The sequence below is a fragment of the Drosophila serrata genome, unplaced genomic scaffold, assembly GCF_035046125.1.
Source record: "Drosophila serrata isolate PLE 108 unplaced genomic scaffold, ASM3504612v1 contig_187, whole genome shotgun sequence".
In the NCBI taxonomy this organism is placed as follows: Eukaryota; Metazoa; Arthropoda; class Insecta; order Diptera; family Drosophilidae; genus Drosophila; species Drosophila serrata.
Genome location: NW_028257085.1, coordinates 196840 through 220412, shown reverse-complemented (window position 1 = coordinate 220412; position 23573 = coordinate 196840). Strand labels below are relative to the sequence as shown.

The window sequence follows — 23573 nt, the reverse complement described above, 5'->3', positions numbered from 1 at the left end:
GTCGTATTTGAATCCATGCTAAAAAATAGTTTCCACACCTTACTAAGTAAACGCTGCCGCACCTGTCACGTCAGCATTTCACCACTTGACGTGAACTATTCGCCGGATTCACTTGTAAGGGAAACTTTTTCGGTAACAGTTCGACTCAAAATCAGAAAAAAAATTTAATAATTAAAACAGCGCTCTCAATTTTTCATTCATAGGTATTAAAAATCGGTGCCAGTAAGTCCACCAGCACGAAATGTCTATGACCCGAGTCATCAGGAGCTGCGCTCTGCTGCGCTCCCAGGCCCGTATTCGGATTCCTCTTCAAATACTGCGGGAAAAGGCCGACTACGGAAAAACCGTGTGCAATCTTAAGATCAACAAGGAAACCAAGGTTCTAGTACAGGGTTTTACTGGCAAGCAGGCAACCTTTCATTCTGAGGCTTCGCTCAAGTACGGCACCAAAATCGTGGGCGGAGTGTCTCCCAAAAAGGGTGGAACAGAACATCTCGGCAAGCCTGTGTTCGCCTCCGTCTCGGAAGCGGTAAATGCGGTCAAGCCGGATGCCACAGTAATCTTCATACCGCCACCTTCCGCTGCTGAGGGCATTTGCTCGGCGATCGAGAGTGAGATTGGTTTAATCGTTGCTATTACCGAGGGCATACCCCAGACAGATATGGTTCGCATTATGCAGATGCTGCGCTCGCAAGAAAAGAGTCGTTTGTTGGGTCCGAACTGTCCAGGCATAATCTCGCCGGACCAATGCAAGATCGGAATTATGCCAGGGGATATCCACAAAAGAGGCGCCGTGGGCATTGTATCTCGGTCGGGAACGCTAACCTACGAGTCGGTTCAGCAGACCACCAAGGTGGGCCTTGGACAGGCCCTTTGCGTGGGTTGTGGCGGTGACCCCTTTAACGGTACCAGCTTCATTGACGCCCTTCGTGTCTTTCTGCCCGACAAGGAAATTAAGGGTATTATATTAATTGGCGAGATCGGAGGCACTGCCGAGGAAGAAGCTGCCGACTACCTACTTAAAAACAATACAGGCTGTGAAGCCAAGCCGGTGCAGAAAAAACTTCGATCACAATGATTTAATACAATATATACTTTATATATTTATGTTTAAAAACAACGATCTAATGTCCGCTCTCATTTCATTTACCTTTACATATATATGTTATATATATATATATATATATATATATATATTTATTATATTTACAGTTTTACAGTCACTTTTCATTTTTCCTCTATATCTTACCATATTTTGGATGACAGCTATAGACCTCAGATTTTCATAAAATTGTAAAATATATAAATAATAATATATAATAGCTATATCTTAATTTTGATGAAAATCTGTTGAAAACTGAAAAAGTTATCATTTTGTATGGTATTAATTTCTCGATCGTTTCTATGATAGTTTTATGATATAGTGGCCCTATTTTTATAAAATTTTACACAAATTTGTAGAATAATTTAAATATCTATATCTCTAATTTGATAAAAATCTGTTGAAAACTGAAGAAGGTATATTTTTTTTTTTAATTTTCCGATCATTCCTATGGCAGCTATATGATATAGTCGTCCGATCCGACATACATATATAAGAGTGAGAGTAAAGTTTTATTCAGCCTTAAAACTGAAAGACTAGTTTGCGTATATATATATGGTTGGAGGTGACTCCTTCACTGCGTTTAAAAGTTTTGACCAAAATTCTTATACCCTGCATAGGTATAATAATGCCATGTCCAGTGATTTCAACATTGCGACACTGTAGAATGAATACATTTTCTGCTTTCCACTTGCGGCCTTTTTCCACTCACGTTATTATTTTGTTTTATTTCCAGCTCCGCTGGTTGCTGCACATATTCTTTATCTTTCCTACTGCCCTAGCATGTCTGCCGGAACTTCCCTACATAGCCTCAGTCCGTTACCCGATTTTCAACTTTGGGAAACGGTTCTGTTGACGCTCAGGGCAACGGTCGAGCTGAAGAGATCTTGGAGGCGTAACCGACCCCCTTTTCGCGCCATCCTAAGTCCCCCACCGTTGGTCCTATCGGTCCAACTATCTGTATATCTATTCGATATATCTATGCCTATTTTATCCGACGTCAACGTAAAAAAATAGTCTTGCTAGATTCATGATATTCATTTGAAAAATGTGTGCGGCGAGAAACTCTGTGCAAAATCAGCATTAAATTTACTGAATGTTTTTCTATATATATCTAAAAATAATCTTACGTTCCGCTGATTAATGAATTTTTTTTGTTCACAGTTCTAATTTACATAAAGCGTTTAAAATCAAAAATTTTTAGATATATTTTGTAAAACGGTTTAAAGAATGATGTTAAATTAACACCATTGGAACAGAGGATGTTAAAAAAAGATAAGAATAATAAAAATAAGAAATATATGGTTAACTTGAAAGAAATATACGGAAATTAGAAACTGCACATATGTGTACTTATATCGCATTCTCGACCTCATACCCAGCAAGGGAAGCCTGGAGCGGGGACAGAGTGGCCGTGGAGGAGGAAGTATCCCTCTACACCGACGATTCCAAGTTGACCTGTAACGTAGGGGCTGGGATCTAAGCTGAGAATTGGGGGACTGAAAAGGCGTTCAAACTCTCAGACTCAGCGACGGCCTTTCAGGCTGAGTTACTAGACATAAGGGAAACCGAACTTTTCAACGACGCCAAACTACGGATCTATGGACTATCAAATCCCTAGCTGCCGTGAAAACCAACTTGCGCCTAAGGACAGAAAGAAAGAAGTCCCACTCGCATGACTCCCCAATTGGCAAATTCCTCAAACCAACAAAAAAAAAATACAGGTACTCCAGCACAATTGATACAATAATTGACTCCTGCAAATCCCTATCCCTCCATCTCTCCCTTGCTAAAAACTACCCATCCAAAAAATACAACCCAGAAATAATCATAAAAGCCACAAACACATCCCTATCCCACTACAACAAAAACACCACACCCCCTATAACCTTCCACCAACTTTTCCATTCTATAAAAAACTCCCTCCCCAACCATCAATTCCTCTACACCGACGGCTCAAAGACTAACGAAATTGTTAGCTTTAGCATAACCAACGACCACAACACCATTAAAACCGGACTCCTACCCTATTACTCTTCTGTCCTCACAAGCGAAGCTATAGCCATACTAGAAGCGGTACAATTCTGCAAGAAAAATTCAGGGAAGTTCGCTATATGCTCTGATTCCCTATCTTCGTTAAGAGCCATAACCAACTCCAACAACCACTCCTACTACCCAGGCGCAATCAGAAACATAATAACCAAACTCTTCCTCAAAATTATACTTATCTGGATCCTAATCCACATTGGCATAAAAGGAAATGAGAGAGGGGACAGAACAGCCAAGGAAGCTTACAATTATCCACTCATTCTTACCAAAAACTTCAACTCCAAAGATATCACACAACACCTCAAAAATTACTACAGTCACATAGAAAAAGATCTGCAAAACCAATGCAACCATTGGTACAACCATATTGCACTCAACACCCCTTCAAACTACTCCCTCAAAACCACAAGCCTTAGCAGACAACAACAAATAATAATCAATAGACTACGTCTAGGCCACACACAAATCACAAACGCCCACTATATTAATAGAACAATACAAAACACTTGATCTTTATGCAATAATACCACAATAGATATAAAACACATATTAATCGACTGCACTACACTTTCCCAACATAGAACCTCATCCTTCTCCCACGAAAACCCAACCCAACTCCTCGCAAACCCAACAACAGAAAACTCAATGAAAATCCTCTCCTTTCTTCACAAAGCTAACCTCACCCACAAAATTTAGCCTTTAAGTCCTTTGTATAATACTAAAATCTGTATACATTTAATCGAGCGGTTGGCCACAGCAGCCAATGCTCAATATCCTATGTTTTCCTTTAGTTTACAACCAACCGCTAGCTTTATATAAATAAATAAATTCCTAATGATCGAAGTTTTATCTGAAAGGGTACATATATAAGCTTTGGCGCGTCGAAGTTAACTTCCTTTATTGTTTAGTATGATATTGATAAAAAGTCAAAGTTTTATTCACTTATTCTTATCTTATGTTGTATCCCTTATTTGGCTGCGTTTTGGGCCAGAACCATTGGGGTTAAATAGAGCTGGGCTTGTCAATAAGTGGGTCAGAATATCTTACGATAGGTGGGTCCCATACAGGAGCTCGAAATGTATTAAAATATATATTTTTTTGTCGCTGTGTAAACATATTACATACGTTAATCAATAGGTAATAAAGGTAGTACGCCTTTGGGAGTTTAGAAATTTGATGAATTTTATTGCGCTGGACTTATTGACTGCTTAAAAGGAGAATGGTATTTTGGGAGTATATATTAGTCACAGAAGATGTCTTGTTAGAGAATCTAAATTTTCCTATGTAGCTAATAACCAGGGTGAAAGACAGGTGGTTGATTACATTTCGAATTAAAAAAATTTAAGTTCGTATGCTGAAGCTTAAAATCAATTGAACCGCAATCGACCTAAGGCAAGGTAAATTTGGGATAACTTGTGTGAAATATCACTATTCAAGTGAGTTTGTCGTATTTGAATCCATGCTAAAAAATAGTTTCCACACCTTACTAAGTAAACGCTGCCGCACCTGTCACGTCAGCATTTCACCACTTGACGTGAACTATTCGCCGGATTCACTTGTAAGGGAAACTTTTTCGGTAACAGTTCGACTCAAAATCAGAAAAAAAATTTAATAATTAAAACAGCGCTCTCAATTTTTCATTCATAGGTATTAAAAATCGGTGCCAGTAAGTCCACCAGCACGAAATGTCTATGACCCGAGTCATCAGGAGCTGCGCTCTGCTGCGCTCCCAGGCCCGTATTCGGATTCCTCTTCAAATACTGCGGGAAAAGGCCGACTACGGAAAAACCGTGTGCAATCTTAAGATCAACAAGGAAACCAAGGTTCTAGTACAGGGTTTTACTGGCAAGCAGGCAACCTTTCATTCTGAGGCTTCGCTCAAGTACGGCACCAAAATCGTGGGCGGAGTGTCTCCCAAAAAGGGTGGAACAGAACATCTCGGCAAGCCTGTGTTCGCCTCCGTCTCGGAAGCGGTAAATGCGGTCAAGCCGGATGCCACAGTAATCTTCATACCGCCACCTTCCGCTGCTGAGGGCATTTGCTCGGCGATCGAGAGTGAGATTGGTTTAATCGTTGCTATTACCGAGGGCATACCCCAGACAGATATGGTTCGCATTATGCAGATGCTGCGCTCGCAAGAAAAGAGTCGTTTGTTGGGTCCGAACTGTCCAGGCATAATCTCGCCGGACCAATGCAAGATCGGAATTATGCCAGGGGATATCCACAAAAGAGGCGCCGTGGGCATTGTATCTCGGTCGGGAACGCTAACCTACGAGTCGGTTCAGCAGACCACCAAGGTGGGCCTTGGACAGGCCCTTTGCGTGGGTTGTGGCGGTGACCCCTTTAACGGTACCAGCTTCATTGACGCCCTTCGTGTCTTTCTGCCCGACAAGGAAATTAAGGGTATTATATTAATTGGCGAGATCGGAGGCACTGCCGAGGAAGAAGCTGCCGACTACCTACTTAAAAACAATACAGGCTGTGAAGCCAAGCCGGTCGTGGGCTTCATCGCTGGCCAAACGGCACCCCCAGGACGTCGGATGGGCCACGCCGGCGCTATTATCTCTGGCGGCAAGGGCGCGGCTAAGGACAAAGTGGAGGCCCTTCGGAAGGCGGGCGTCCGGGTGGCGGAGAACCCTTGCCACCTGGGATCCACGCTGCTCGAGGAAATGGTGCGCCTAAAACTGGTCCCACAGCCGGACAAAAATGCCCAGGTGGACCATAAGCAGGCCGGTGGGAAGTAACAAGTGACCACAGAGGAGAAGCCTTTTGAATTGGTGTATTTGACCAATATATTAAAGTTTAAAATAAACTCAATAATGTTCCCCTCTAATCAACAAAATTTTATCAAATTAAAGAAATAGGCATTTTATATCATTTAACAATTTTGTGTAGATGCTATGGGAACGATCTAAAAAATAATTAAATTAAATATTACAACTATTTTAGTTTTCAACAGATTTTCATCAAATTTGAGATAAAGCCTTTTATACTCAAGAATTTCCATTTTAATTTTATGAAAATCGACTATATCATATAGCTGCGTAACGTAACACATTCATAGAATACTTTTCTAAAACCCATATTACGTTCTTTTTAGTTAAGTAAGTCGGTCAGCAAGTGAAGGTTGTCGTACGTAACTTTGGAGGTAGTCTAAGTTGAAGTTTACCGTCCTTATCAGGGTTATTGACAGCATTATCGTTTGGGAGTTTCCATATTTTTAAAAGGGATATTTTGTATGGCCAATAATCTATCATTTTACCAAAAAATGTAGTAAATATTAATTGGATTAACCGCCACCTCCTCTATCGTATTGCAATTCGTAAAACGTTCCCCTTAATTTAACACATCATATTGCTTATAAACTGTTCTTAAAATGTTGTATGACTTTAATAACAGAGTGAGTCTGAGCATTGTAGAATTTTCGTCTTATCTTTTTGTAGGTCTCTAAGGCCTCTAATGGCTAGAAGCTCTGCTGTGAAGATTAATAGTAACTGGGGTATGAGTGACGTTAGGCAGGTTCAGCTTCTTTCTGAAAGCTCCAAAGGCGATTTTTAAGGCTGCATTGATAGTGGATTTGTAACGATCGTAGCAGATGGTTATAAACTTAAGGGGCGCATGCAGTGTGTGAACTATATTTGTGGACAGAGAGAGCGAAAAAGTGCAATCTTCAAGGAATAAAAACGTTCAAACGTACTAACCAAGGGAGCGGGAAATACGAAAGTTGCTAAATCAGGTTACTCTAACTTACTGTGCATTTAGATGAGTTTCTGAGAGTGTTTATTTTGGATTAAAACAGAAAGGAAGATAACTTCGGCAACAACAATATCAATAATATATATCTATGTTAAAAAACAATGAAGTAATTTATATTTAAATATAATATGTATATATGAATGAAATGAAAGAAGGCATTACTTCATTGTTTTTATATATGTATATTTATATAATATATATATATATATATAAATAATACATTGGCATTGCCTCTACTGTCAAGAGCAGACGTCTACTTCTCCAAACTCTAAAGAGAATAAAATAAAAATAATAAATACAAATAAAAACCTACAAAAACTACCAACAACCGCAAGTGCAAGTACAAGTGCAAGTGCAAGTATAAGTACAAGTGCAAGAGAACTGAAAAAACTACCAACGGTATAAGTCAGAGTCGTAGGTATGGGGGACCCCCCCGACCCCGACCCAGCAAATGCTGTAACAACTGGACAGCTCCTGAAATCCCCAGGACCTAAATAAAATCTAAAATCTAAATCTAATTGTCTCCAGATCTGACACCGGCCTTGACCTCAACAACGTCAACCCTTTCCTCATTAAAAAACAAATTGATTTTGCCTGTGGTGGAGAAATTGAAGAATGCAAGAAACTCCGCAACGGATCACTGCTCATTAAAACAAAAACAAATGTACTAGCATTGAAACTCATGCAGCTCAAAACTTTCACTCCTACCATCACCACCTATATCATACGCCGACATCTACCCCAGCTCCAGTAACAACGTAACCAATAAGATTATCCCCTCCACAACCACTAAATCCACAAACAAATCCATAAAAATCCTACCCCTAAACACACCTAAAAGATTAATTGCTTCCATGAAAAAAGATGCTAAAAACCCTAAACCAAACACCAAAACTAACTCAGACGCATCTAGCGACTCAGGGGAAATGGACACATTTTAATCAAAACTAATCAAACAACTAGTCAAACCATGTTAAAAATACTACAATGGAATATCAAAGGCTCCAAAAACAACTACCCAGAATTAAAAATCCTCATTAAACATCACCACCCCCAAATCATAGCGCTCCAAGAAATCCACCTCACCAATACATCTTCCCTACCAATCCCCAGAAACTTCTCCCTATACTGCAGTGACAGCACCAACGCTTTCGGAGGAGCAGCATTATTGGTGCATAACTCCATCTCTCACTCCCATAAAATCCTCAGCCCACAATTCCCCCACCAAACAATTCAACATTAAAAACTTAGAAAATGTTCTAACCCCTACATCCCCCTCTACTATCGTACTAGGGGATTTTAACAGCTGGCATCCTTATTGGGGCTCCCCTAGATCCAACTCCAGAGGCAACACAATAGCTAAATTCATTGACAGATCCGACTACACATTACTAAATGACAAATCTCCAACCCACTATTCGACACACAACACATTTACGCAAATCGACTTTTCTCTCGCCACAGCCAATATCGCCCCAGAGATCTATTGGAGGGTCCTCAATGATCTACACGGAAGTGACCACTTCCCTATTCTAATCTCAATGTTCCCTACACATTCATCCCCGAACCTCACATCCAAACCCTCCTTCAATCTTAAAAATGCCAATTGGGGCCTCTTTAGAACTCATATTTCCAATCAGTCCACTCATAATCAACCCAGTAGTAACACAAACAAAGAAGCACCTACTCTTAAAAAAATCCTAATCCAATCTGCCCACCTATCCATATCCCAGAACACCACCTACTCCCTCCCACACACTGTTCCCTGGTGGAACAAAACTCTAGCTCTACAGAAGAAAAAATAGAAACCTCAAATGGCGAACTTTAAAAAACAATATCAGCACTAAAAACATAATCGAATACAAAAAAGCTAATGCCATCTTCAGAAAATCTATTAGGGAAGCCAAAAAATCCTCCATCTTAAAATTGGCATCGGCAATCCACCCAAACTCCGACCCAACATTAAAAGACTCTGTGGAATGTACCCTTCCAAACACATACATAGCATTCACAACCCCTCCACTCAAACAACTTCTGTAGATCCAACCGAAATAGGCAACACACTAGGAGACCTATGGTCAAAAGAGGCAAAGGACTCCAACTTTCCTACCGAATTCCGCACCAACAAAATTCTCCTTACACCACCCTTTCCCTACCCCTTATCCCCAACAGCCCTCGAAATTGAAAAAAACATTACACTTATTGAACTTAACGCAGCCATAAACTCTCTAAAAGGTCACACACCTGGCCGCATCTCTTATCCTATGATTAAAAATGCACCCATCTCCTATAAGCTTCGAATCCTCCACCACTTCAAGAACATCCTAGACCCACATCCCCCAATCCTATAAAATCAGCCTCGTACTACCCATCCTCAAGCCCAATAAACCCCAAACCAACCCCAACTCCTACCGCCCCATCTCACTCAACCCTTGCATGGCCAAAGTTCTCGACAAAATCCTAGCGAAAAGGTTATGGTGGTTTGTTTTAACAAACAAACTCATTCATAACAACCAATTCGGCTTCAAAAGAGGCAAATCTGTTCTAGATAGTCTACTTTACGTAGATCATCTAGCAACCAGATCTTTGTCTCTTAAAAGACACTTAACAATAATATCTCTTGACTTTGCTAAAGCCGTTGATAAAATTGGCATCCACACCCTCATCCGCCAATTGGAGGAATGGAAACTAGGCCCCCGCATTATAAGATACGTCCACAACTTCATGTCCAACCGGAAATAGTAGACTACTGCCTACCCATCTACGGGGAAGCTCCAACCTCCATCCTTAGCCGACTCAAATCCTCACAAAACACAGCTATAAGAGCAGCGCTTGGTGCCTTCAGAACAACACCAACAAATAATCTGTTGACTGAATCAAAAATAAGCCCTATTTTAATCAGACAAAAATACCACACTAGAAAACTAGCAACTAAACTGATCCACTTGCATGACTCCCCAATTGGCAAATTCCTCAAACCAACAAAAAAAAAAATACAGGTACTCCAGCACAATTGATACAATAATTGACTCCTGCAAATCCCAATCCTTCCATCTCTCCCCTGCTAAAAACTACCCATCCAAAAAATACAACCCAGAAATAATCATAAAAGCCACAAACACATCCCTATCCCACTACAACAAAAACACCACACCCCCTATAACCTTCCACCAACTTTTCCATTCTATAAAAAACTCCCTCCCCAACCATCAATTCCTCTACACCGACGGCTCAAAGACTAACGAAATTGTTAGCTTTAGCATAACCAACGACCACAACACCATTAAAACCGGACTCCTACCCTATTACTCTTCTGTCCTCACAAGCGAAGCTATAGCCATACTAGAAGCGGTACAATTCTGCAAGAAAAATTCAGGGAAGTTCGCTATATGCTCTGATTCCCTATCTTCGTTAAGAGCCATAACCAACTCCAACAACCACTCCTACTACCCAGGCGCAATCAGAAATGATTGGGAATGAGAGAGCGGACAGAACATCCAAGTGCATCAAGTGATCTATTACTAATACTACGAGAAAATAGTTTAAGTGTTCCCAAAGACTGCCGAACATTAAAAAGAGCCCCATGAAACTCGATTGCGTAAAAAATGAGAGATGCATATTATACCCATTGTGGTGTGGAAAATGCCATATCCAATTTGTTACTAGACACTGACGGGTTACATTTATTCAAAAGTTCAAATACACAAATATGGCCAATACTTGCAATGTTCTATGGTTTGTGTTGAGAATACCAAAAGTCACACTTATACACATACACATTGTGCGTGTGTGTGGGCAGGGGATGAACAATGATGTCAGAGAGAGCCAAAGCTCTCCCTCTCTGCTTAAGAACGCTTTAACCAAAGACTTTATAACTTATACTTATACATCTTTGCTTTAACCTTCCTTTTGCATGCTCATGCTTGAAGACAACGAGAGCGTGCGGTTGTGAAATAAAAATTAAGTAAAACTACAATTAAAGTGTTTTTACTATTTGGCAAATCTGGCTGGTGTGTTCTTGGAGTTTGTATAAACTTTGTTTTATATAAATCTCATAGTTTGAATATGTCATGTAAATTGGAGCAAACCGATACACTGAGACGATTTTTTATTTGCAGTTTGTCAATGAGATGAACCACTTGCTAGAAGCCGGATATTTGACAATAAAATTTATGAATTAAAAATTAGGTACTTCATAATGGATGCACCAGCACAATCATTTTTATTTGGAACTAGGAAACCTGGTGAACTTCGTTTCGCCACCAGATGGCTTCGTTTTATGTAACATTTCGTTTGCTGATTGAAGAAATTACATATTTTTGTTCTGTTTTATATTTGCCACCGCCAGAGCCGTTTTCAGAGCCGTAGCCCAGAGCCACCGTAGCGCCGCCTTGCCGCCGCCTCAGCGCCGCCAGAGCCACCGCCTTATCGTAACCCAAAGCCGTAGCCAAAGCCGTAACCTGAGCCGTAGCCCAGAGCCACAGTAGCGCCGCCAGGGCCGCCGCAGAAGCCCGGAGCGCCGCCAGCTCCGACGCCCGAAGCCGCCAGGGCTACATCCGGTGAGTCCGTTCCGGCTAAAGGGCAAACACAAGGGTGTTGTCCATTTTTTTTGCTCCGGCAATACGCCGCCACTTTTCAGGCCGCCTACCCCGTTGCTGCTGTGGAGTAAAATCGAATTAGTTAAGTGTTATTTATTTATTGTTAGTGTTAGTGTCGTGATCCTTGTCCTCTGCTTGGCCGTATCCTGGGTCCGGGATTTGTGCAACACAAGCGCTGTGATCGAAGGGAAACGGAACAGAAGCCAGGACGTTGTTCTTACCTTTTTTGCAAACACCCGAACCCTTCTAATTCCTCTTGGAGCTCCATCAGGGATTAGGGACGAAAGAGGGAATTGTGTTTTGGTGGTCTTCTCCTTCGGGAATTTTGAGTCCCCAAAAGAGGCAGCCTAGGCGCCAGCGTATCCCTGGCTGAGGCCACGCTCTCGCCGGGAGTGAGGTTACGCCTGATACACATCACTCACCTGCCATGTTAGATATAAGACCTACAATTTTGTTGAACAGCAAATGAACAGAGATATAAGTAAGGAATAGGGTACTTTACCTGGGGGAGATGAGCCGGTCGCCAAACCGCCTGGAATAGGCTCCGGCCCGCCGGAGATGAGTGATGGCATCCCAGGATGGGTGGGTGCGTCGTGACGGAAACACCAATGCCACGAATTTGCCCCAGCTGTGTCGTCCGCCTATATTTGTGCGTTTTTTTTTATACCCTTGCAGGGTATTATAATTTCAGTCAGAAGTTTGCAACGCAGTGAAGGAGGCACTTCCGACTATATAAAGTATATATATTCTTGATCAGGACCAACAGCCGAGTCGATCTAGCCATGTCCGTCTGTCCGTTTCTACGCAAACTAGTCTCTCAGTTTTGAAGCTATCTGAATGAAACTTTGCAGTTAGTCTTCCATATACTCTCACTCGTATATATGCCGGATCGGACGACTATATCATATAGCTGCCATAGGAATGATCGGAAAATTTTTACAAAAAAAATTATAAAATTTTTAGTTTTCAACAGAATTTAATCAAATTTGAGATATAGCCAATTCATATTATTTTACAATTTTGTGTAAAATTTTATCAAAATTGGACGACTATATCATATAGCTCCTATAGGAACGATCGAGAAATTAATTCAATTAAAAAGTATAACAATTTTAGTTTTCAACAGATTTTCATCAAATTTGATACATAGCCATTTTATAAGAAATAAAAGAAGTTAATAAAATTAAAGATTATAACTTATTCAGTTTTCACCAGATTTTCATCAAATATTATTTTTTTTTTAATCGAAATTGTGTGTAAAGTTATAAAAAAAAAACCGGACTACTATATCACGAACGATCAAAAAATGAATACAAGTAAAAATTATAACGTTTTCAGTTTTCAGCAGATTTTCATTAAATTTGAAATATAGCCATTTTATATCAGTCTTAAATTTTGTTGCAAATTTTATGAAAATTGGACGACTATATCACATAGGTGCCATACAAACGATCGTTAGATGTGGAGCAAAAATGCAAATCTGTGAATGCAAAACTGAAAATATAATATGTATAGGTGAATGAAATTAGAGCAGGTATTACTTCATTGTTTTTTTTTAACATTAATATATATATTTTATATTGTATGGAAGGAATCCAGGAAGTCATCGAAGTTCTATCTGCAAGGGTATATAAACTTCGGCGTGCCGAAGTTAGCTTCCTTTCTTGTTTATTTTGTTTTATTTTTTCGTCGTTTTGTTAATTTCACTTTATAACGTAGGTTGAGCCCCCATATTTGCGGGATTGGTTTCTTTTTAAAATAAGAAGTCCCACTAGTTTTTAAGTTTTATTATAGTATTTAATGATATTATGGATTAATTAGTTTAGATTAATATAAAGTGAATATACTTGATAGATACACGTAGTTTTAGTTAGGTTTTAACCAAGTCGTTTGCTATTGATAGTCGTCGTTTTAACCGTCGTAAGCTCGCACGTCTTATTCTCGTCGTCTTTCGTCGCCAACTCCCCCTCTTCACCCCTTGCATTTTTCTCCTTCTGGAGTGTGGTGGGATTGACTCTAAGGAGATGCCAGACCCATTCCCACAATAATAATGAAATTGATGACAATGATGAAGTTGAAAATGAATACAAAGAATAATAAAACAAAAAAAAATTATTCTTAAATAACTTCTATATTTATTATCCGATCTGAAACAAATTTGCAGGACACATTTAAAATAAGAAATTCATTCTGTGTTCCAAAATTGGATTGGATTGGATATTCGATTTTTTCGATTTCTGTGGGCGGAGAGGGGCTTTGACATGTCCACTTTTCTAAAATACCTTCCTATAGTCATACCCATCATTATACAAGAAACCTGCAGTGAAAAATGTTAATAATTTCAAAAATTTTAATTTTGGCCACGAAAACGGGTCAATTTCCATATTGTGGGGTGGCATCCGGGCGTGTAAAAGACGGATTTGCATACCTCGGCCCACAGATCCATGCATAAAGCACGCGATGAGAACAATTGTAAGATAATTTAGGAGATAGGGATACATTTTGTTTATTAATAACGTAAAGATGTTTGCTTTCCAAGTCAATTTGTGCAGATCCTTGAGTTTTCCTGGTGGATGGGATTTCCTGGTATTACCCTATTGGTAAAGTCGTGACCCGCAGGTCTCACTGCTCGCTGCACGACTACCGCAATCAGGGCCTCAGAGTCCCAGCCATCAAGGAAAATCCTACGGAATACTGCTGAAGGCCCATGTCCTTTACTGGCGACTTTCAGCACTAAGCAAGAAATACATAGAGGTGTCAAACAGTACCAAAAAGTACTATCACAAAAACGGCTGAGCCTGGAACCCCAGAGCACCCGAACGATATGTCTAGAACCCCAGAGTGCCTTCGGCTTTTTCGAGTTCGAAGCAGTCGTTCGAAACCGAGCACAACAAGAATTCACTTTTCAGTGGCAGATCGACAGTGGAAGGATGAGCATGGGTGCGTTTCTTTGCGCTGTGCTCTCGTTTCTTTGTATATGTGTATATGTGTACAAGCGCTCACACGTTTGTATGCGTGTGCAAATTTCTGTTCGCAGAGTCTTTTTCATAGGTTTCGGACGGCCACAGCCAGTGGGCCGAAGCGGCGGCTCACTTGCTTATGACGTCACAGCAATACTTAGCCAGCGCTTGCATTGGGGGACAAATTATTTAAGTTATCTAACTATAATTACCACTTATTTTAATTTAATTTTTGTTTTTCCTGACAATATATTTCCCAAAAGTCATTTTGTTGATGAATCATCGATGAATTTGTTGATGAATTGTTGATGAATCATCGATGAATTGTTAATGCATTTTTATTTAAGTATTTATTTATTTAATTTAATTTTTTTTTGCTAAGCAACAACAAAAAAGTGCGCTAAAACAAAAGCGCGCCCAAATATGCATACATATGTACATACATACATATATATTGACATATGTATGTAAGCATAATCAAAACAAATCAAAGAATCTTAGAAAATCAAAACAAAACAAAAAGTCACACGCGCAAATCACTTGCATAGACAACAACAACATACCCTGCAGTACCTGTCATCAGTAATTCATCAACAGTCAAGGGGGTGCTGTTGATGATTCATCGATGACAGGCCATACAAACTGTTGATGAATTTAACATGGGCATGTCATAGGCTGTCATCAATAAAAATGCATTACCAATTCATCGATGATTCATCAACAATTCATCGATCATTCATCAACAATTCATCAACAAATTCATGAACAATTCATCGATGATTCATCAACAAAATGACTTTTGGGAAATATATTGTCAGAAAAAAAAACTTTAATTAAAATAAGTAGTAATTATAGTTAGATAACTTAAATAATTTGTCCCCCAATGCAAGCGCTAGCCGCTAAGTATTGCTGTGACGTCATAAGCAAGTGAGCCGCCGCCGCGGCGCACTGTCTGTGGCCGTCTAAAATCTTTGAAAAAGACTATGCATGCAGAAATTTTAACACGCATTCAAACGTGCGAGCGCTTGTTCACATATACACATATACAAAGAAACGAGAGCACAGCGCAAAGAAACGCACCCCTGCTCATCCTTCCACGGTCGATCTGCCACTGAAAAGTGAATTCTTGTTGTGCTCGGTTTCGAACGACTGCTTCGAACTCGAAAAAGCCGAAGGCACTCTGGGGTTCTAGACATATCGTTCGGGTGCTCTGGGGTTCCAGGCTCAGCCGTTTTTGTGATAGTACTTTTTGGTACTGTTTGACACCTCTATGTATTTCTTGCTTAGTGCTTTCAGGTAACTTTCAGCTGGAAAGTTAGTCCAGATGACGAATGGCCGGATTAGGGACAACACGGGACAATTGAAGACGCAAGCATCTGACGCGGAGTCCACCGTCGGTTGATCGGCCATCTCCGCTGGTATTTAAAGAAAAATAATTATTTATTGATATTGCAGGAATTATTCACTTTCTTACCGACTTGTTATTTATTGTTATTATTTATTTATTTATATAATTGTCTATTTAATTATTTATTTGTTGCAAGTTGAATTATTTATTTAGCATAGAGATATTTATTTAGTACGAATAATGCCGTTAGCTGTTAGGAATCAAGGAAATTGGATAATGGCAGGGGTTAAGGGAAATATTTACCAGCTCTGGTCGAAGGGTTCTTCAGCTCAGGAAGAGGAGTTGTGGTCCACGGATGCTGAGGGTGCTGTCGGGATCGCGCCGCCGCGGGCCTCAATGGGGTTGCAGAGGACACCCCCATCTCAGTGGTAAGACCAGCCACCGGAGGAGCATATTCATCCAAAGTTGCTGGACTTCGATGCGATCGGGGCAGCAGCTGACCACCTTGTAGAGATGGATCCCGCTCAGCGTTCCCACAGCCAAGGCGGCGGTGAACCTCGCCCTGACTCAGGCGGCAGAAACGTACCGCAAGTCCCAAGAAGCTGGGATCAGCCAGAGCTTGCAGGACGCGATGCGGGCCGGATTTCTGGAAATGATGAAATTAATTAACGAGGTGCTGTGACCCTCCACAAAGCAACAACACGTTCCAGGAGAGAGCGCGGGTGTTTAGCAGCAGCCGATGGCAGCAGGACCACAACAACGCCAACAGCAGCAGCCACCGCCGTTTGGACGATCGAGGGAAGCTATACCCAGGCACGGGCAGACAGCTGCCGGGCAAGCGGCGCGGCCAACTCCACGAGTCTCACCAAAGCCACCCCGGAGGGCACCGGATCCAACCGAGAGCTTCTCCAACAGCCCCGATGGTTCCACCGAGGCTGAAGAGACGCGTCGACCGCCGAGCTGGCGATTTCCGTGACGAACGGATGTACGTCAACTGGGACGCGGGAGACAGTTCCTATGGCACAAGGGTGGATAGGTGGAACGTCTCGTTCAGCGGTGAGGTCAAGGGCTTCCTGTTCCGCTTGAAGTAATTCCAGAGGCAATCTCGTTGCTCGTGTGTCGAAGTATTGCGTAACTTCCACACGTTGCTGATGAGTAGGGCGTTGGAGTGGTTTTGGATTCACGTGCAGCAGCACCGACAGGACAGTTCGCATCAGGTGTCCCGAGCAGGAGCAGCAGTCAGGGGAGAGCGTCGATGATTACCTGCACGCGATGCAAACCCTTGCCTCCCGCATAATGAAGCCAAAGCCTGAGCTCCACCTGGTAAAGATTATGAAAAAGGGCTTAAGAAAGGGTATTGCCCGCTTCGTGTATGCGATGGAGCTGCTCACCGTGGATGACTTGCGGCAAGAGAACCTTGAGGTGTGGAGCGTAGCTTCGAACGCTGAGCCCGGACCAATTCCTGCCACCAACGCGATACCACTAAGCAAGAAACACATAGAGGTGTCAAACAGTACCAAAAAGTACTATCACAAAAACGGCTGAGCCTGGAACCTCAGAGCACCCGAACGATATGTCTAGAACCCCAGAGTGCCTTCGGCTTTTTTGAGTTCGAAGCAGTCGTTCGAAACCGAACACAACAAGAATTCACTTTTCAGTGGCAGATCGGCTGTGTAAGGATGAGCAGGGGCATGGTAGAATTATACAAGGTAGTCTCGTCGGCAAAAGCACTCCCCTATTCATTACTCACAACAAGTGCGAGTGAGAGGAGTCTGCGTAGTAAGTGCGAGTGAAACGACAAAAGAGCTTTTAGTTTAGCCCTTAGATGGTCCATGGGGGTTAAATTGTTCATACATAGTAAAAAGAGTTGAAGTGTTTTATAACTTAATTTTTAATAGTTTGGAATTTGACATTAATCTTTGTTTTTGTTTTTGTAAAGCTATTTTTTTGTTTAAATTCTTAATTTTAAAATATATCCGAATCTTAAATTAAAATTTTTTTATATCTAAATTAATGTTTATGTTCTTAGCAGAACGACATCGCACACAAGGGTTAAAAGTAACAAAAAAATCGTCCGCACACAACAATTCTGTTTGACAAACACGAACGCACTGAAAATAAGCCGAACGGTTAGGCAGCCGACGAGACTACCTTGTATAATTGTATCATGAGCAGGGGTGCGTTTCTTTGCGCTGTGCTCTCGTTTCTGTGTATATGTGTATATGTGTACAAGCGCTCGCACGTTTGTATGCGTGTGCAAATTTCTGTTCGCAGAGTCTTTTTCATAGGTTTCGGACAGCCACAGCCAGTGGGCCGAAGCGGCGGCTCGCTTGCTTATGACGTCACAGCAATACTTAGCGGCTAGCGCTTGCATTGGGGGACAAATTATTTGAGTTATCTAACTATAATTACCACTTATTTTAATTTAATTTTTGTTTTTCCTGACAATATATTTCCCAAAAGTCATTTTGTTGATGAATCATCGATGAATTGTTGTTGAATTTGTTAAGGAATTGTTAATAAATCATCGATGAATTGTTAATGCATTTTTATTTAAGTATTTATTTATTTAATTTAATTTTTTTGCTAAGCAACAACAAAAAAGTGCGCTAAAACAAAAGCGCGCCCAAATATGCATACATATGTACATACATACATAGATATTGACATATGTATGTAAGCATAATTAAAACAAATCAAAGAATCTTAGAAAATCAAAACAAAACAAAAAGTCACACGCGCAAATCACTTGCATAGACAACAACAACATACCCTGCAGTACCTGTCATCAGTAATTCATCAACAGTCAAGGGGGTGCTGTTGATGATTCATCGATGACAGGCCACACAAACTATTGATGAATTTAACATGGGCATGTCATAGGCTGTCATCAATAAAAATTCATTACCAATTCATCGATGATTCATCAACAATTCATCGATAATTTATCAACAATTCATCGATGATTCATCAACAATTCATCGATGATTCATCAACAAAATGACTTTTGGGAAATATATTGTCAGGAAAAACAAAAATTAAATTAAAATAAGTGGTAATTATAGTTAGATAACTTAAATAATTTGTCCCCCAATGCAAGGGCTAGCCGCTAAGTATTGCTGTGACGTCATAAGCAAGTGAGCCGCCGCTTCGGCCCACTGGCTGTGGTCGTCCAAAATCTTTGAAAAAGACTCTGCGAACAGAAATTTGAACACGCATACAAACGTGTGAGCGCTTGTACACATATACACATATACACAGAAACGAGAGCACAGCGCAAAGAAACGCACCCCTGCTCATCCTTCCACGGTCGATCTGCCACTGAAAAGTGAATTCTTGTTGTGCTCGGTTTCGAACGACTGCTTCGAACTCGAAAAAGCCGAAGGCACTCTGGGGTTCTAGACATATCGTTCGGGTGCTCTGGGGTTCCAGGCTCAGCCGTTTTTGTGATAGTACTTTTTGGTACTGTTTGACTCCTCTATGTATTTCTTGCTTAGTAGTGATACCAAGGAGCGGAACGGAACGGAGTCAGCGAGGCGTTTGCTCCAGAGCCTGAGGAGGTTGAAGGCGAGCAACCACTGCAAGTGTAGGAAGTCCGGGAGCGGAATTGAAGTCCTTTTCGGGATGGCTGGTGGAATTGTGGAGCCATGGACCACGGTTTCCGCCATTGCGATAAGGAGCTGACCAAGGAGTTCTGTTTCCGCTGTGGAAAGGCTGACGGTGTTGCTCCAAAATGCCCGAATTGTGCGGGAAAGGATGGCTGGGCAATCCAAAAGCGGGAGGATCTAACCCAGGGAGGAACACCGCCAAATAGAGGAGCCAGAAAGGAAGCAGAAATTATATAAGAGTAATAATACGGCTAGGTTAAGATATTTACGCATGCGCGCATGCGACAGTATTTAGAGGTAAGAAACAGGATTTTCAAACAACAACAGCTGGAGAAGCGGAGAGAAGTCGTTGCGGCCGTCAAGGTGGGTGACACCCACGATCCCAGACTCTTTGCCCAAATAACGGTCTTAGGCCAGCAGTTGACTGGGCTGTTAGACACCGGAGCGAGTGTCAGTCTGCTCGGGAAAGGCAGCAGGCAGCTGGTGGACGCGTTGGGTGTCTTGGTGGTACGAACATCTGCTGGCGAGGATCGGTCGATCGACCGAATCCTGGACGCTATCCGAAGCCGAGTCCCTGGGGTTGGAGGAAATCAAGCAGGGGTTTCTCACCTTCGAGAAGGACGGCTTGGGTACCACTGGCGTGGAGAAGCACACCATAGAGCTGGTGGTAGGCGCGAAGATTTTTAAAGACCGGCCCCATCCCATGTCTCCGGCAAAGCAGAAGGTGGTCGAGGACGAGGTCGACAAGATGCTAGCCCTGGGAGTCATCGAGGAGAGCTGAAGCCCGTGGAGCAACTAGACGACAGTAGTGCCGAAGCCTGGAAAGGACAGAATGTGCCTAGACGCTAGGAAGCTGAACGAAGTGACCGGCAAGAATTCTTACCCCATACCTAGTATCGATGGAATCCTGTCCAGAATCGATCAAACGCTCTTCATCTTCAGTGTGGATTTGAAATTCGAGTTCTGGCAGATCGAACTGGAACAGGTCCGAGAAAAGCAGGAAGTTGACGGCGTTCGCGGTTTCTGGTCGGCCCCTCTATCAATTCAGGGTGATGCCGTTCGGTCTCTGTATTGCGGCTCAGAGGTAGGTGGGCCTCATGGACCGAGTAATCCTAGCCGAAATCCGATCTTATAGGACTCATTGGACTCGACCAAGTTGCTCACGGCGGAATGGGAAAGACACTGGAGATCCTTCGGTGGCAGTTCTACTGGCCCAGGATTGTACTGCAGGTGCGGAAATTTGTCCGAAGATTCCAGTTCTACAAGGAATCGAAGACACCGAATCACCGGATGATGGAATCGGGATCGTCAAGCGGGTAGAGACAGAGCGGCCATTCCAGAAGCTGTGCATCGACTTCCTTGGCAAGTAACGGAGGTCGAAGAAAGGACATGCCTGGATTTTTATCGTGGTGGACCACTTTTCCAAGTAGGTGAGGCAAATGAGCGAATCGGGAAACTCGGATGCGGATCAAGAGAAAGGGTTCTTACCCTTTCTCTCGGCCGAGGCACTTAAGAGATGAAGAAGTAACGGGCTGGAGGTACGGAGCTGAGAGAACGAACCATAAAAGGGAGGTGCTGGAAAGAAAAAACGTGAGTTCCAAAGATTGTGGACGTGACCGTGGTTAAGTTTTGTGGACTACGTTTCCCGATAGCTGCATTACCGTCGCTTTGCCCACCGCCAGGGCTACATCCGGTGAGTCCGTTCCGGCTAAAAGGCCTAATCCCATCAGGGATTAGGGACGAAAAAGGGAGTTGTGTTTTGGTGGCCCGATTGAGGCCAAATTACTGAGGCGCTTCTCCTTCGGGAATTTTAAGTCCCCAAAAGAGGCATCCTAGGCGCGAGCGTATCCCTGGCTGAGGCCACGCTCTCGCCGGGAGTGAGGTTACGCCTGATACACATCACTCACCTGCCATGTTAGATATAAGATCTACAATTTTGTTGAACAGTAATTAAACAGAGATATAAGAATGGAATAGGGTATGGTGATGGAGATGGGTGATGCCTCTTAAATGACCAGGAGGCATCCCAGGATGGGTGGGTGCGTCATGGCGGAAACACCAATGCCACCAATTTGTCCCAGCCGTGCCTTCCGCCTATATTTCTGTGTTTATTTTCCTTTTTTTGTAATTAGTGATGACAGTTTTGTTATAGTTCAGTGTTGTCTGAGACGTCAGACTAGTTCGATGTTCTATTGTGCGGACTGCGGGCATTGGGTCGAACCCAGCCCTAGGCCTTATGAGCTAGCACGGCGTTGTCCAAGGAAAAGGCAGTTCTGTAACAGTTCGGTGAATACACTTGTTTGTGATGATGTTCGTTCGCACGTCGTCCTTTTTGGACTATAACTTCAAATGCACGATCCACATGATTAACACATTTCAACTTACCACCTTAAAGACAAATGCCAAAACTATATTTATTTTATTGTTTTTAATTGAAATGTTATATTTTTGTTATTGATATGGTGTCACAGATTACCGATTACAGATGACGTTGACATTCGTTACGCGCTCAGTGCGGTAATAAGAGAACGGTTGAAAGTGCTTTAATTATAACAAGTATGGCCATATTTCGAAAGATTGCACAGTTGGCAAAAGCGAACCGTTAGCAAACTCGAGCAATACGCGTAAAATTTCCGAAGAGAAATCGTCGATGTGCAAGGACATTTTTATGAAGCAAAAGAAATATACGGCCCTTAGCAACACTGGCAGCAAATTCAACATCATAAGTGAAGCGACATACATACGTATTTACATACATTAATTTGAATAAGCCTGAGCTGAGTGCTAATAACATTGTTCTTTTCGATGGTGGTGAAACCATTCGGCTCATTTAAAGAGGAGTTTAAAGTTGACGGTCAAGTGTTTCAAGAAAACTTTCTGGTAATTGTAACGAATCTCTACACTCACAAATGAACATTTCAGGCAAGTTGTTAGCTCGAGATCTGAGCGCACGCAAGATATTTTTCCGGCTTCGGCTCGTCGGCTACGGGAGTGATGGTCTTGCTCGGATCTCGGGTTGCCTTTGCATAATTTTAAACAGAAATGAATGCGTGCAACAACAAGCTTATACCGGGAAAGAGATGCAAACACATAAATAAAAGTTGAGGAAAAATCGATCTCTCTTTGGCTTACTTGCCCCTTCTCAGCACTCCTGGTGTTCTGGAGGCTCTAGTTTGCCCACCCTTCCTATGGTCGCTCCCATCCTCAGCGTTATATATCTTGAGCGACCCCTTTCACAAGTGCTACCCTACACTACAAGGCATGCCAGCTGCGGCCAATTCTCCACAATTTAAAACATTATAATAATTTTATTTAAAACTATAAAAGTATAAATTCATTCCTTAAAATAGAGAACGTAGATACAAGTAATAAATAGGTATACGCCCTTTAACTCGATTTCGGACATTAATAAGGAATAATGGCAAAGGCAATTTAAGGCAAGTTGAAGGAAGATATTATTTCTCGCTTTCCCTGCTCACGTTGACTAAAAATCAACATACATGTTGCAACAACAAAAATAACAATTAGATATGGAGAAGCATAAAAGCTTAAAGAGCCTAAAGCGCAATCGCCTTATGTATCGGCATTCTTTTCTTTTTGCTTTCTCTTTTCGTTTTCCGCCGTTTGTTCGGTTACAGTTTCTTTTATTTCTTTTTATTTAACGGCTCATAATTTTGGCTATTCTCTTTTTTTTTCCAATTTATTCTTGCTTGAATTTATTTAAATCATAAGTGCAACTCTCACCATTTTCATATCTCTACCGATGAAAGCGCTTTCCTCGGAAGGTAGCTGCAACGAATTAATATTCCTCTTTGCCGCACATTAATCTTAACAAATACATAGGTTCATTTTCCATTATTCTTTTTCCGCAAATTAACCTAACTTATAATTTCTCTTCTCTCTTACACTAATTTTTCCATCTTTTCTTCACTAAATTCGGGGCTCAAAACTTCCCTTTTTTCACAATTACTCGTCGCGATGGGGCATGGGGCTCAAATTAACCATATTTTGGCCGGGATCGCATCGCGGCGGCGAGTTAAAAACGCCCGTACGAATAAACATACATGAGACTGAGTGTAATGCTTTGCCGAAATCTACGCCTACGGCGACTCTGACATAAAAGCTCGTACGGCTGCTAACGAATCTCTTACT

The 23573-nt window shown here is 41.8% G+C and overlaps 1 protein-coding gene and 1 pseudogene across 2 annotated transcripts; both read left to right on the top strand.

The window, feature by feature from the left end:
- On the top strand, positions 1-1078 carry LOC147644318 (succinate--CoA ligase [ADP/GDP-forming] subunit alpha, mitochondrial pseudogene; annotated as a pseudogene). Its single transcript, XR_015270807.1, has 2 exons — positions 1-132; positions 204-1078. The product of XR_015270807.1 is annotated as a succinate--CoA ligase [ADP/GDP-forming] subunit alpha, mitochondrial pseudogene (transcript).
- A 3517-nt stretch (positions 1079-4595) lies between these two features.
- Positions 4596-5984, top strand: LOC110182446 (Succinyl-coenzyme A synthetase alpha subunit 2). Its single transcript, XM_086829183.1, has 2 exons — positions 4596-4727; positions 4799-5984. Exon 2 carries the CDS (start codon positions 4837-4839, stop codon positions 5893-5895), a length of 1059 nt encoding a protein of 352 aa, XP_086685309.1. The 5' UTR covers positions 4596-4727; positions 4799-4836; the 3' UTR covers positions 5896-5984.
- Positions 5985-23573: the final 17589 nt, after the last annotated feature.

What these genes read in the sequence shown, in the direction of transcription:
- LOC110182446 (XM_086829183.1), top strand. Translation starts at nt 4,837, where the DNA reads ATGTCTATGACCCGAGTCATCAGGAGCTGCGCTCTGCTGCGCTCCCAG.